The following is a 16,054-nucleotide window of genomic DNA, read 5'->3' on the forward strand; positions in this document are numbered from 1 at the left end:
GGTGGTTTCTCTTGTTGCGGAGCACGGGCTCTAGGCTCCCAGGCTTCAGTAGCTGTGGCTCACGGGCTCTAGAGCACAGGCTCAGTAGTTGTGGAGCACAGGCTTTGTTGCTCCACGGCATGTGGGATCTTCCCGAACCAGGTCTCGAACCCGTGTCCCCTGCATTGGCAGGTGGATTCTTAACCACTGTGCCACCAAGGAAGCCCAATTAGGGTGTTTTGATGTTTCTTTTCATGGTCTCATTGGCCTACTTCTGACTCATTCTTCATGAAGTCCATGCCCCAGGCATGCATCCTGCTGTCCTATCTCTGTACACATTATTAATGACACACAGGGAGAAGATATGACTCTAGTGGTTCTTGCTGGACACTATGTGACCTATGAGGTTTTGGTCTCCATGTATTAATTTGTTGTTGTTGTTAACAGACTCATGTCTAACAAAAAGAGCTAAAGATAAAACAATCCAACTGACCCTTAGAAAGTCACAAACCTGGATGCAAATCAGTTTTTTATGTCTTTGGACAAGATACTGAGCTTTCCAGAAATAAGACCGTGCTCAAGAGTATGTTATGAAAATTACAAGTGATCTGTAATGCATGAAAAGTACCTATCATGGAACTCCCTCAAGAGAATAAAGGGTTGCCATTATAAGCCAACAATAGTATAGAAGTCCCTATCCATCCCCCAGTTCGGTGAGGTACACATGTAAAAGACAGTAGCTTCTATTTTTATTCCACCCTGTTTATCTTCCTGCGTTCCTAACCTTGCTAATCCTATAACCTAAGGTTGTTATGAGACTTAAATGAGTGACAACATGCACACCTTCCAGTATAATGCCTAACACACACTACATGCTCTATCCTTCCTTCCTGTTTCCAGCTGTGGCAGTAGCTGTTTCTTTTTTGTCTATTTGCTCAACTTCTTTTTCTTTTAGGAACTACATCTCCCCAACTCCCTGTGGTTTTAGTGGGGTTTTCTAGTCTGACCCACAGTGGCAAGCACCATGGATCCTCTGGACGCTGACTGATCCAGGGGTGAATTCATTAAGCCATCAAGGCCAATCAGAGTTCTTTGAAATCAAGGACCTCTCCTTTTGTGAGATTATGAATGATAAGAAAAATATGGGCCTGTGGCTGGTTGTGGCCTTCTGTGATACCATGTATTAAGAATCTGCCTGGGCTTCCCTGGTGGCACAGTGGTTGGGAGTCCGCCTGCCGATGCAGGGGACACGGGTTTGTGCCCCGGTCCAGGAGGATCCCACATGCCGCAGAGTGGCTAGGCCCGTGAGCCATGGCCGCTGAGCCTGCGCGTCCAGAGCCTGTGCTCTGCAACGGGAAGGCCACAACAGTGAGAGGCCTGCGTACCGCACAAAAAAAAAAGAATCTGCCTAAATGATGGGGCCTTATAATATCATTTGAACAGCTAGGTCTATCTGAATCATCTACTCTCCATAACATCAAAATACAGTAGCAGGGTTTCACTCACTTGTAACCAGAAGAGTACAATACACAAGAAACAGTGTGAAAGATAACAAAAAATATAGTTAGATATAATATTTTATAAGAACACAGGCAAGTCAGAAATGGGCAATACCACCACAGAAGAGTCAAGAAATCTCCAGAAAGCACAGGACTCTAATATGGGATATGGAGATAGATAAGAACAAGATTACCAAGAAAATTAAATGTTTTCCAGCCAGAAGTAATAATACTTGCAAAGTCAAGAGCACTCAATGTGATGTCCAGCACATAATATTTAATTAATATAAGTTGAAGGAATAACAGAACAAGTATGGACCATGTATCAAGGAAGAGTAAGACAGGACTGATTAAAAAGTATAGATCGGGCTTCCCTGGTGGCGCAGTGGTTGAGAGTCCGCCTGCCGATGCAGGGGACACGGGTTCATGCCCCGTTCCGGGAAGATCCCACATGCCGCGGAGCGGCTGGGCTCGTGAGCCATGGCCGCTGAGCCTGCGCGTCCGGAGCCTGTGCTCCGCAATGGGGGAGGCCACAACAGTGACAGGCCCGCGTACCGCAAAAAAAAAAAAAAAAAACAAAGTATAGATCACTTTTAGTTGCAGTGAAGTAGGAAATAAAAGGAAGATGGGGCTGAATGATAAGCAGTCTTCAGAATCAAGCAAGGAGTCTGCACTTGAATCTGACTGGGAATCATTTATAAACTGGTAAAAAGAAGGCAATAAGGGGCTTCCCTGGTGGCGCAGTGGTTGAGAGTCCGCCTGCCGACGCAGGGGACACGGGTTCGTGCCCCGGTCCGGGAAGATCCCACATGCTGCGGAGCGGCTGGGCCCGTGAGCCATGGCCGCTGAGCCTGCGAGTCCGGAGCCTGTGTTCCGCAATGGGAGAGGCCACAACAATGAGAGGTCTGCATACCGCAAAAAAAAAAAAAAAAAAAAAAGAAGGCAATAAGATGGCTTCGGGAAGTGAATAATAAAAACCAAAGCTAAAATGGAAGTTGCAACACTAGAAATGATGGTGAAAGAATTCTCAGATATAGTTGAGAATCAAGTATAGTAAAAACAGTGGGGGAATCACCAAAAGAAAGATGAGTAAAAATTGATGGAAATCATGAAAAGGTTGCAGAGAATAAGAGAGAGTGAAGTTTCAAGAAAGAAAGGGAGTCAAAGAAAGGTTTGAAGACAGTAAAGACTAAGAAAAAAATTAGGATATCACTGCGGACATAAAGGCAGTTTCAATGGAGTTGTGTTATCTTAATTGGAAACTGAATCCCAGTGTTTTAAATCCCAGAGTCAGGGGTGATTGCTGAGTCATTCAACAACAGTACTGCACAGGGCAAGAACCAACCAGAACAGATGCCACCTGGAGCACAGAAACCAGGTCTGGCAAGTCCCTGTGCGGACAGGGGTTAACTCTTTAGTTGCTGGATTTGGGGGGTCCCAGGGTAAGAGCTAGAGTGGGACGGGTACTCTGAGGGTTTGGGGTAACCATAGAACTATTTCAATATTTTAACAATCAGTATAGCTATACCTATGCCGCTCAGTTGAGTATCAGCCCTACATAGAAAGCTGCTGCAATTAATAGTGAGAGTTTCCTACGTTTCCAATGCATGGAAGGGAGCACTGGCTAACCCAAAATCGTATCCATGTGCCTGTGAGACAGCCTAATACAGAGCCTCTCCAGTACCAACCTGTGGACTAGGTGCATCAGAAACTACTTTTTTGTGGTTGTGTGTGTGTGTGTGTGTGTGCGTGTGCGTGTGCATGTGTGTGTGTGTTTTAACTAACAATGACTTGGCCTCTAAAGACATTCCCTTTAAGGACAGGGTGACACAAAGCTCTGTATCTATTTGCAAGTTCCTTGGGCTGGGGAAAAACACATCAAAAGATTTTTTTTATGCCTACATTTTCTTCCCCATTTATGCTACAATATAAATATATATGCATTATCTGAATATACAGACAGGAATAGCATAGGACAGAAGCAAACAATGTTTCTCCATTCTGGTACTAAAAACGGATTAATAACAACATCAGCATGTTGTTGTATAGAACAATAACAACATGTGTATTGATTACTAAGGCAAGCACTGTGCTAGAAAATCTCATTTAATCTTGCCCATAACCCTATGAATTAAGTATTTATTTTACCTACTTTATAGGTCAGGATATCCACAAAAGGGAAATAACTTGCCTAAGATTTTCTCTTTTGTTGAAATAACTTTCTGGGCTCAAGAAGGTGCCTTATCAACAAACCAAAACTTTTAACTTCCATGTGCCTGTAAATGTTCTACTAGACCAGAAACACAGTATAGCCAGTCAGCCAATCCCCAAACACTAAACCAACTCTGGGCTCGGAACTTATCCCCTTATTCCTTTTCACCTCAAACAAGGTTGACTATGCCGCCCCAGCCAATCAGATGCTTTCTATTTTTCTCTTCCTTGTTCTCTTTTCCTTATCCTGTAAAACCTTCCTACCTTCCACCCCATTTTGCAGTTCTCCAAATGAAGACTGCCTGCTTCATGATAACACTTCATGAAGTGTTTGTTTGTATCACCATAATTATCTTCTCTAATCATTTTTTAAACACCTTTCACAAACTGGAATGATTCCCTCCACATAGCCTTCTCTTGAATAGGAGTGAGGAAGCCACACACTGTGACCTTGCTGTTCCCAGGACAACCTCAGGACAGACTGGCCTCAGAGACAGTCAGCCACCTAGCAGCTGGGCTCTTTTGGTCCTTTCCTCCACACAGTACTTTTAGCCTTTAAAGATCACAGAGCAAGGTCAAAAGGAAACAGTGAAGATGTCGGGAAGAGAGGAAAAGGAGGAAGAAATTTCAGAAACTGCTTCCAGATGACAGGGTAGCCCCTCGGTGTATGCAGCTGCCCTCCCAAGGCTGGATCCATGTTATCTTTCACAAACATTTGAATACAAAGAATGCTTGAATTCCCAGAAATTCAGTGAAATACTACTTTGCAAAATTGTGAATGCATTTCAGGGAGTAATAAAAAGACGGACACCTGACACTTCTATTCTCTTCCAACACTCTTTGGGAAAAGATCAGGTGAAGAAGTTCTCCTTACTGGCCTTCTAGCAACCTGAACTCACTCTTCCAATTCCTTTTAACACTCCCCCAAAGCCCCCAACAGCCCTGGTCTGGGGCCTCATTCTCAGGATCTCCAAAACATACTGCAAATCCTTCTATGTTCAACAAGCTTGTCTCATGGAAAAAGCAACAGGCGGCAGAGGAATTCAGGCCACCCCAAGTCACCAACAAGGCCTGAGGGATGTGGAAAGTGGACCATGCCTTAGGGATGAGGCATGTGACGGCCGGTACACTGTCATTACTGAAAGTTGAAGGGGGAGTTCACTTGAGGCCTGTGGTTGACTTCTCAACTCCGCTGGAGGGGGGTGCGCACGTCAATAAGGAAACTGCAATGCCTAAATAAACAATAAGCTGGGAACCTGAGCACCAGCAAGGGAGAGGGCAGGGGCTGCTGGCCTGAGCAGAGCTGGCCAAGATGGAGCAAACAAAACAAAGCTTTAAACTTTGCAAGAATGCCATGTCAATTCAGACTCCCCAGGCAGGCCCTTTGAGAGCCCAAATTGCCGGTCACCAAACCTCCAGACTCAGTAGAATTTTTAAAGCAGGACACTTTGTTCAATCCCTTCATTTGCCAGATGAGAATAGTGAGAGCCAGAGGGGACAAGTGACTTGCCAAGGACCCAGCAAAGTCCCTGGGTCATTTATTATACCACAGGCCTACTGGGAGCTGCTATTTTTTTCTCCACTGGTTTCTCATTTCAAAGACACTTTTAAAGTCTTTCCACATGCAAACTGTGCTAAATTCAGAGCTAAGACTCTGAAGTAAGCTTGTTAAATTCTTTCTCTCTGGTGGTCCTTGCTCAAAGGTACCACCTCTATTTTTTTTTTTTAAACAGGTAAAATTCAATTTTCAGACTGAAAAGGAAGGGATGGAGAAGCAGAGAATTCCTTGAGCATCTATTGTATGCCAGCATTTTCCCACACCTTAAGACATTTTAATTCCCACCGCAACTCTGCGCAGCCTGGTATCATGGTCCCATCTTACAGAAGAGAAAGCTGGACTTCAGAGAAGCACTAAGTGGCAGGACCAGATTCTCAATTTCCATAAATAACATAACCTTCTCCACTTTGGAGTCTTTTCAGTTCAGCAAAAGAAACCAGAATAGAAGAAACTGTGTATCTTTAAGACTTTTGATAGATGGTTTTTCTTTCAACAAACTTATTGATGTTTTTCCTAAATTATAATTCCTGATCATCTCTATATAATGAATGCACACTACTGAAAACGTAAAAATACAGGGGGGAGAAAGAAGAAAAAAATCCTTTCTAATCTCCCCTTCTAGATTTAGTGTCAACATTTTGGTACATTTTTTTCCCCAAGCTTTTATTCCACACTGATAAATATAACCTCTTTATATATTATTAAGACTCTAACTACTATACACCTTAGAAATGCATCTCCTAGTTGGTTATTCTATAATTCATTTTATTTTTTAATCTTTGAGTAACCAAAGTTATTGACCCTTTCTTTTATAATATCTTCATTTTTTAATAATGGCTTTATTAATATACAATATTTATACCATAAAATTCACTTTTTTAAAGTGTACAATTCAGTGATTTATGCAACCATCACCACAATCTAATTCCAGAATAGTTTCATCACCCCAAATTGTTGTACCTATTAGCAGTCACTCCTTTTTCTCCTCTCCCCTTAGCTCCCTGCAACCAGTAATCTACTTTCTATCTCTATGGATAGGCCTATACTGGACATTTCATATAAATGGAATCATATAAGATGCCTTCTGCAACTGGCTTCTCTCATTTAGCATGTTTTCAAGGCTCATCAATGTTACAGCATGTATCAGTCCTTCATTTCTTTTCAGTGCTGAATAATATTCCACTATATGGATATACCATATTTTGTTTATTCATACGAGATAGTGAACGTTTGGGTTGCTTTAGGTTTTTGACTATTAACAATTATAATATGAACATCTGTGTATAGTTTTTTGTGTGTACACGTTTTCAAGTTGTTTGGGTGTATATGGTAACTCTACATTTAACATTTTGAAGAACTGCCAAATAGTTTTCAAAAACGGACTGAACCATTTTAGATTCCTACCATCAATACATGAGGGTCCAGCTTTTCCACATCTTCCCAGCACTTGTTATTGTCTGTCTTTTTATGTTAGCTATCCTAGTGGGGGCTAAGTTTTATCTAATTGTGGTTTAGATTTGCATTTCCCTTTTGACAAATCACACTGGACATCTTTTCATGTCCTTATTGGCCCTTTGCATGTTTCCATTGAAGAAATGCCCATTCAAATCCTTTGCCCAATTTTTAATAGCATTATTTGTCTTTTTATTTTTGAGTTTTTCTTCCTTTATTTTTCAATGAACTTTGTAATTAAAGTATACTATACATAGGAAAGTAGCCAAATCACAGGTTTTCAGTGTGATGAATTATAATAAAGTGAACATGGCTGATTACAAACAAACCATAACATAAAATAGAATATTACGTCTACTCCAGAAGCTTCGTTCACTCCCCCTCCCAACCTCCCCACCCTCCCTCCTGCTCCAGATTAACCACTATCCAGACATCTAACACCATTGCTTACTATTTTTGGAACACATATAAACAGAATCATATTGTATGTATTCTTTTGTGTCTGGCTTCCTTCCACACCATTTTGGAGTTATTCAATTATGTTGTTACATGAAGCAATAGCGTGGTCCTTCACATTGCCATATAGCATTTCATTGTATGAATATTTCACTATTTTATTTATCCACTCCACTGTTGACAGCTATTTCATTTGTTTCAAGTTTTTGGTTATTCCACATGTAATTATGTTTTGTACCTTCTATTTAAATTAGGTCTTGCTTACCATTGTTAGATTTGCTCCTAGGTATTTTGGGTTTTTTAATACCATCCTAAATTATATTGTTTTCTAAATTTCATTTCATAATTGTTTGTCACTGGTATGCAGATGATTCACTTTTGTATACTGACCAGCTGTTTAAGTTCATTTATTAATCTAGTAGTTTATATATGGATTCATTGAGATTTTTTACACACAAAATTATGGTGCCTGTGAATAAAAGGGTTTTATTTCTTCCTTTATAATTCTTATACCTAGGATATCCAGAATATTGTTGAGTAGAAATGATAGTAATAGGCATTCTTGTCTTGTTCCTTATATTATAAGGAAAGCTTTATATATTTTACCATTAAATATGATACTTGCTGTAGCTTTCTTGTATCTACCTCTTATCAGATTAAAATTCTCTCCTAATCTAAGTCTGATAAAAGCGTTTTTGGGGTTTTTTTAGCATAAATGAATGTTGCATTTATCAAATCCTTTCTCCGCATTCACTGAAATTAATTTTTCTCCTTTATCCTGTTAATGTGGTAAATAACATTGATATCCAAATATTAGTCCAACCCTGCCTTCCTGGAATAAGCACAACTTGGTCACTGTCACTGCATTCAGTTCATTAGAATATTTTGCACTGATCTTTATGATAGATTGTTTGTAATTTTCCTTTCTTGTAATGGCTTTGTTGGGTATTGATATCAAGGTTATACTGGATTCATAAAATAAAATGGGAAGTGTTTCCTCTTTTTCTATTCTCTGGTATAGTTTCTGTATGACTGATACCGTTTTTTCTTCAAATGTCTAGTAAAATTCATTGAAGAAGCCATCTGGGACTACGGGATTTTTTGTTTGGTTTGTTTTTTAGATATTTTTTTTGGTGGTAAGGTTTCAAATCATAGAAACATTTTCTTTAATATACAGGACTACTCAGATATTCTAGATATTCTGTTTCTTCTCATCCAGTTTTGATAAGTTGTATTTTTAAAAGAATTAATCTAAAATTTCAACTTTATCATCACGATCTTGTTAATAAAATCCCCTGATATTTTTAAAGTCAGTAAGATTGATAGTGATGCCCCCTTTCAATCCTGGTATTGTTTGTCTGTCTCTATTTTTCTCAATGATTCTGACCAGGAGATCTGTTAATCTCTTCAAAGAATCAGTGTTTAGCTTTTATATTCCCCTGTTGTATATGTTTGGTTTCTATTTCATTAATTTCAGCTTTTATCTCTATTATTTCTTTTCTCCCACATTCTTATGGTTTCATTTGATCTTCCATTGCTTTTTAAATTTAAAAAGTCTTCTCTCAACCAAACTGAATGACTTGCTCTTCCCCAGACACGTCTCATAATTTCCAACCTCCTTGCCTTTGCTGATATGGTTCCCACTGTTTATAAATAATCCTTCTACCCACTATCAAAATCATGCCATTTTTTTCAAGGCCCTCCCCAAATGCTATCTCCTCCAAGAAGCATTCCCTGTCCCTCTCTTATTTGATATCCTCTGAGTCTCTGCAGCCCATTTTGTTGTTCTTAGGTCACTATTTAGATCCAGGCTTATATACTCCCTTCCACTAGCCCCTTAAAGACTGAGCGCTCACTTTTTCTGAAAGGCCCACCATGGTGCTTTATACAATATAGCTGCTTGGTAAGCACTGGTATTTGTAATTCAACTTCAGGAGTTATAGTCACACAAAATAAACCTGTTTATAGCAGGAATTAGCAACTCAGACATTTAGATTCAAACACATATAATAAGAGTTTGGGCAAAAAAAAGTCTCACTTTTTTAATCTTTCTTGCTTCTAAATGACAACCATATATCATCCAGAGCTAACATTTAACTTGACATTTTGCTTTTTCTGGCTATTACTTAAAACCCACATTTTTCCCCTTATTTAAGGAAAATAGTTTAAAAAAAAACACACAAAACCGTGTCCCATTTAAGTTGAAAGATGAGAAAATGAAGAAATTTCTCAAGAAAAAAAAAAGCTAAAGGATAATTTCTGGTATCATAAGTGGATAGGGCACATCAAAAACACAGGGCTTTGCAAGTTTAAATGAGTTATGCTCCACACTACTATAAAGGCTTCAGGGCAAGACTTAAAACTCAAGGAAAAAAAACAGGGCATATGTTGGCTGTAGGGTACATATTTGGAGCCCCATGTGCAGGACTGATAACATATACATGTAAAAAGGATGAATCTTGCCTTACAGCACAATGTACAATATTGCCCCTTTCCAAATATATCAAATAGAACTTTCCAGCTCTCATGAGCTGCCTCAACCTGTTCTATGATGCAAAACTCAGTGCCTAATTTCCAAAGTGTGGAAAGAAAAACTAGTTGAACTGATGGGTCCTCTTCAGTAAAAGCAGACTGGAAGAGTAGAGAGTCTAAGAACTTCAGAGAAGAAACCCATGTTCAAATCTCCGCTGCCAACCTACCAGCTGTACGACCTTGGGCAGGTTGCTCATCTTCTCTAAACCATGGCTTTCTCATCTGTGAAATGGGGCTAATTTTACCTACTCATGGGTCATACGTCAGATGCCTTGCACCTGACTCCACATGTGTGGAGTGGTGTTCGGGCTATAGCTGTCACTGGTGATGCAGGTGGTAATTTTGTTGTTATTGCTGTTTTTCTGTTTAGTAGCCACAAAAGGAGCTATGGCCTATTTTTAAGGCCTAAAAAGCCATCAAACTGGCTTGATTAGAAAAAACGAGGCTTGACACCAATTTGCTACAAACACATTATCTTGGGAGAAGAAACAATGCTGAGTGCAGTGTTTAGACTCAGATAAGTAACAGTTCAAAATATGGATGAAATAAACCGGGGTAGGCCCTAGAGCCAAAGAAAACATTTAAGCCACTTCATGGTATTCCTGACCAGATCCCAAGACTCAAATTAAATTCACACTAGGAAATGGGATACTTTCAATGGCCAAGGTTGGAATTTGAAATCTCTCCCTTCCTAGCTATGAGATGTTGGGAAAAGTTACCAAGTAGTTCTTGCCTTCTCCATGTTCCAGTGTATCCCTTCCATGCCTGGTGAAACTGAATTGACTGAATTTGATCAAACACCAAGTTATCTCTTAAGAGAAAATCAACTCAACTACAGGTCAGTCAACCCCATGCAGAAGAACAGCAGATATCTGCCTGAACACAAAGATAAGGCTTGGTTTTTAGTTTTAAAAGCAAAAGATCAACCTCACCGTAGAGTTAGCACCTGAATGCAAAGTCATATTCTTTCATCAATAGCACATCTACAAGGCAGCAATTTCGTCAAGCTCCATCTTGAATTGCTTACTACTCAGTTTCCATAGAAAAGCTCATTGGCGTAAATGTTACACAAGAACCACCACTCATGACACGCAAGTGCAGCGGCTGGTCATGTGATGAGAAACCTAAATAACTACAATTCTCACTTCAGTTACCACAGAAATATTGTCACATAGTCACATTATACCCCTAACTTCTTAATCCACTTTAGTTAACAAGTTCACCAGATCAAGTACATTTTCTGTGACTCTTACTAAAACGCTTATGTCACTCATGTATGTCCCATTTGATAAATTCTGCTGAATTCAGTGCTAGCATAGTTTGTTTTTCTTAATGAATGTCATTTAATTTATTAAAGCAAATGAGAATTAGGAAATTCCATGCTTTTTCTTACAGCCTGAGCTGTTAAATTTGGAGTGAAGGTTTATGCTCCATTCTCAGTAATTATTATTATTATTCTAGGGTTGGTTCGTTTTTTTTGCATTTTTTTAAAACACAACTTTCTCCCTGTCCCTTCCTTCTGTGATTATTGGAGATGCTGCAGCCATCTTGCTCAGACAGGCAGAAAGGGGCTGTCTGAAAACAGAGCTCATGTGAAGAAAGCTAAAATAAGAGATGGAATGAGAGAAAATGGAATCTGTTAACATCTTTTGAGCCCCAGGATTAAGCTATGCCTGAAGCAATACCAGTTTTTCCAGTTAAGTGGAAAGGGTACACTCCTTTTAGGCTTTAGCCATTTTGAATTAGATTTTCATTCACTTAGAAGTTTTAACTAACAAAGAAAAAAAAATTGAGATTATCTGACAAGTACTGTCACTACTCTAATTCATTTTTGTTAAAAAAAAAAAAGAAAAAGTTGGGAGGGACTTCCCTGGTGGCGCAGTGTTTAAGAATCCGCCTGCCAATGCAGGGGACATGGGTTCATTCCCCGGTCCAGAAGATCCCACATGTCGCGAAGCAACTAAGCCCGTGCGCCACAACTACTGAGCCTGCTCTCTAGAGCCTGTGAGCCACAACTACTGAAGCCTGTGTGCATAGAGCCTGTGCTCTGCAACAAGAGAAGCCACTGCAATGAGAAGCCCGCACACCGCAACGAAGAGTAGCCCCCGCTCGCCACAACTAGAGAAAGCCCGCACACAGCAACGAAGACCCAACGCAGCCAAAAGTAAATAAAATTTTTTTTAAAAACTGGATAGAGCTTTATGAATGAACCCAAGAAAGTAAAACTTTTGTTTATGTCATGTCAAATTTATAATAAAAGTAGGTTAAAAACACATTCTTTCAAAGGAATTAACATTAAAGAAAAAAGAGGAAAGAAGCCCTTTTAACTACCTTTTTATTGACAGTTCTCCATAAGAGCAGAAAAGAGAAGCTAAGAATCTTTAGACACAAAAGCAAGAAACGGAGGAGTATTGCAACATTTACGAGAAAACTAACTTTTCTGAAAAACACATGCAATGTTCTAAGTGCAAACCTGGAACATACCTGCCAGACCAAACCAAGATCAAAATTAAAACTTGCAGCTTCCTGCAGTAAGATAAATCACAAATAACTTCATTCGCTTTGCTTCCTTTTATTTTCATTCAGGTGACTTTACCCCCCCCCCCCCGCCCCGGTTCAACTGGCTGGCAGCAGCTGTGATGGCTGCAAGTGAATTGCCCCCACTTTGGTGTGTGCAGATGGCCCTCCCTGACAGACATATTTTCACAACTCTAAAAGCCCAGAGGGGTACATAGAGATCTACTAGAACTACCAGACTGTGGTTCTAAAAGTGCTTTCATTTGGACAAGATTTCACAGATGTTCACAACAAACACCTTTCTTGAGTTGATGCAAAGCATATTTTTGGAGAAGATGAGGAGTCACAATTTCACCCTCAGTTTCTCTAAGAAGCAAGGGAAAAGTAGGGGTAAGTTCTAAACCTTAACTCGTGTCATCTCCCTGAAACTAAAGGTCCAAATTACTCTAGGAAAGCTCCTTTTAACTTCAGATTTTGCCAAGGCACTAGATGATACTGATGTTTACCCAAGGTGTTTAAATTAAAATACAACCAATGTCTCAAGTCCCACCCATCAGGATTAAGGGTCAGTTCTATTTGGTAGTCAACCCTAAGTCTTGTAAAATATGGCTTTCCAATATTCCCTCCAATTTCAAACAGATATAATATACAAAATCAGAAGAGATCACAGGCTCTGTCACAACCTACACACATGGCTGAGGAGATGACCCTCTACCAGCTGCCTCCATAACTCAATTTATGCATGTTAAGTATAGATGCTAATGGGACCCAGACTTCTCCACTGACAAAACAGAAGGCAGTGCTTTGTAAATTAACACACAACCAAAAGACAATAGAAAAACTCCAGGCTCAGTTCCCTGACAAGTATATAAGTATATTGACTATCAATGTCCTAAAAATAAATGTGTTTTTCTACAAATCAGGATCACTGGCATCCATTCAAAAAAATAAAACCCTCTGGACTCAATTTACTGATAACATATGGATGTGAATGTGCCCTAAAAATTATATTTTATGCCTTCTCATGTAGATAGCCTAAATGAGTGCTTTATTTACTATTTTTTGTTTTCTAATAAAACATATGATGCTAAAAAAGAGTAAGCTATAATCAGAGTTTCTACTTATAAAAGTCACAAAAAATTACTAATTGTACAGAGAACTTTATCAGGAAAATGCCCACTGCTCTGGGATAGATGTCATTCCTGGTTTCTCCAAAGGTTTTTGAAACTCAATCTTTACTTCTTTTTTTTTTGTTTTTAAAGATAATTAGGAAATAGTTTTATATACATCCTCTTCTATTACTAATTGTGCTGGAACTGGGGAGGGAGGTATGGAGGTGGGTAGAAGGAGGACTAAATAACTCTTTGCAAAAAAAATAAAATAAAATCTTTTGTCTTGTCTTTTTTTCTTTTAAGCCTTAGCCAAGTTTCAAGTTTGGTTCCAATGTGAAGTGAGGATGAAATCTCAGTTATGAGATTCTACACTCCCCCACAAGTATAGAATGGTAAGTTTATTTTCAAAATAGTGCTAAGTAAAAATTACACAAATTCAAAATGAATTGATGAGCCAATATTAGCTTTTTTTAAATCTTACTATCATTTGATCCCTTTGATAATATTTTTCAAACCAATTTGCTACAAATGCAGTATAAGTGCCTTGAATCATGTAACCTCAGTTAGGGGACATAAAGTTTTAAAGCAAATGTTCTACATTATTTCCACAAAAATCCACTTGGATGAAGACACTGTCATTGACTAGAAAAAAAAATACGAAGTCAGAATTGTACACACCAGGAACTCAGTAGCTCGTATTAGTTTCTTTTTCCCCAGGACTTGGGAATTTGGGGGCAGACAATTCAAAATCATGTGCTACAAGACAGAAAAATCATTACCCTATCAACAAGTTTCAGAAGTCTTTTGTAGGATGATGGTGACCAGCAAACTCTCAAATGTTAAACTTATGCATGAAATAACCAGATTGCAAACATCATCATTATAAATTTTTTTTCTTCAGGGAACAACGTAAATCAAGAATTATTTATTCTTAAGATAAATACTATTTGCTTCCTTCGGTCAAAAACTAGAAGTAAAAAGACTTCAAATTTCTATCAACTGACAAAGCAACTGGCTTTCATTTAGATCTGTTTCTTTACAGCTTGCTCATCATTATTTACTTCATTATTCTTTAAACGCCCTAAATCCATACAGGAGGATCTTTGCTTCTTTTAAATATCTCTATGCATCCATTGCTAAATAAAATACCTTGTGAGTATTTAATAAATTATTGTTAATTCCAGACTTGGTTAGGAGAAAATACTGGAGTCATAAGAAAGTATTCTTTGAAAAGTAAATTTTGCTGATAGCATAACTTTAATCATTTAACGCCTCCACTGCATGTACAACAACTTCTCTTTGCAAATCTTAGTTTCTCAAGGTATCTTTTCATTGTAATGTGAATGGGAGGAAAAAGAGAATTACTCTAGCTTTAGAAATTTACTTTTAAAGCACATACAAAACCTCTCTCAGGGTTGAAAGCATTGGCTATGCTCTGGAAATCAACCCAGCTCCTTTCAGACAAGGGATACTTGAGCCCTTTATTCTTCTGCCCAGAAAAGGCATCCTAATTAAAGGGCCAATAAATTAAATGCACCAGAGAAGGCCAAAAAAAAAAAAAAAAAATCAAGAAGAAAAGCACCCACCAGGGTGTCTAGAGAAAAACACAAGGTTCATTTCACATGTTTGTGTTAGGCACCATCAAGTTTAAAACAAACTCCAGGGGAACAGCTGTTTTTGAGAAATGTGAACAGCTCCTACCTTCATTTCAATGACAGTCTGGAGAGCCTTCGTCTTGGCTGGCTCTGGCTGAAGTTGGCTTCTTCGGTGTAATTCCTGGGGAGGAACACGATAGAAATAAGCCTGACGGTTCATCCTTCCGTTATACCATGACCTTTACACAGGTACCACTCAGCCCACCAAGTCCAGGCTCCCTGTGTACAGACATAAACAAGCCACAGGTGCCTCTTCCCCCACCCTCTTTAGCATCCCTCCTGCCTGGAGCCTGCGTTGGGGTGAAAAGCTCCTGGCACATGCGCTATTTCTGAAACTTCCATCAATAATTAATGTCAACTGTGACAAAGCCAGCAAGTAATCATAGTCCAAATACTGTTCAACACTGGGGCTGTTGCCCAGCCATCAAATCATAGTTTAGTAAATTACATTACTCCGTGCTCCCAATACAAACACAGCAAGGAAACGGAGGAAAGAAAATGACTAACGTAGTTGCAAATCTGCTGCACGGGTGGCATTTTGCTACTGAAGTAGGTTTGAAATGAGCAATTTAAAACATTTTCAGTACAACTGTGTCACTTTTTGGAGCGAATTGGTCTGATGAAACCCTATGAATCTCTTGCTTCCTAATTTACAGTTTCAGTCCTTGTTCAAATCACATCTGTATGTGATATGCTTATGCATTCATGATGCCAAGAAATTAAAACTGGCATTAATATCAACAGTGTTAGAGGGGAGAAAAAAATGGTTAAACCCAGATGTAGACCCAGTAACTTCTTTAGGTAAAAAGCAAAAAAAATTACAATTTTAAGCTTCAAGGCTTACTTTTTACATGCCTCTTCTCAAAAAGAAATTTAAAAAGAGTGTCAAAACTTTGAAAGATTGATTTGGCAGAAGAGAAGAGATAAAGTTTGTTCAGTTCATGCTTTGATTTCCTTAATGATAATTATCAACACTTTTATGAAAGCAGGCCATGACAGGAGTAAACAAAAATGCTCATGCATGTCCACACTGCTGATACAATTACTCACTTACAATTACTCACCTAAGTGAGTAATTGCACC

The 16,054-nt window shown here is 38.9% G+C and overlaps 1 protein-coding gene across 1 annotated transcript in view; it reads right to left on the reverse strand.

Moving 5' to 3' along the window:
* The window catches only part of ERC2 (ELKS/RAB6-interacting/CAST family member 2), a gene marked incomplete at both ends in the record, with an annotated part of 833,862 nt that overhangs the window by 567,967 nt on the left and 249,841 nt on the right, over positions 1-16,054 (reverse strand). Inside the window, one exon of the mRNA XM_082663222.1 lies at positions 15,018-15,092. Coding sequence (XP_082519348.1) covers positions 15,018-15,092 — 75 coding nt within the window. The remainder of the gene's footprint in view (positions 1-15,017; positions 15,093-16,054) is intronic.

Source organism: Grampus griseus, assembly GCF_964374135.1.
Source record: "Grampus griseus genome assembly, chromosome: 10".
Taxonomy (NCBI): Eukaryota; Metazoa; Chordata; class Mammalia; order Artiodactyla; family Delphinidae; genus Grampus; species Grampus griseus.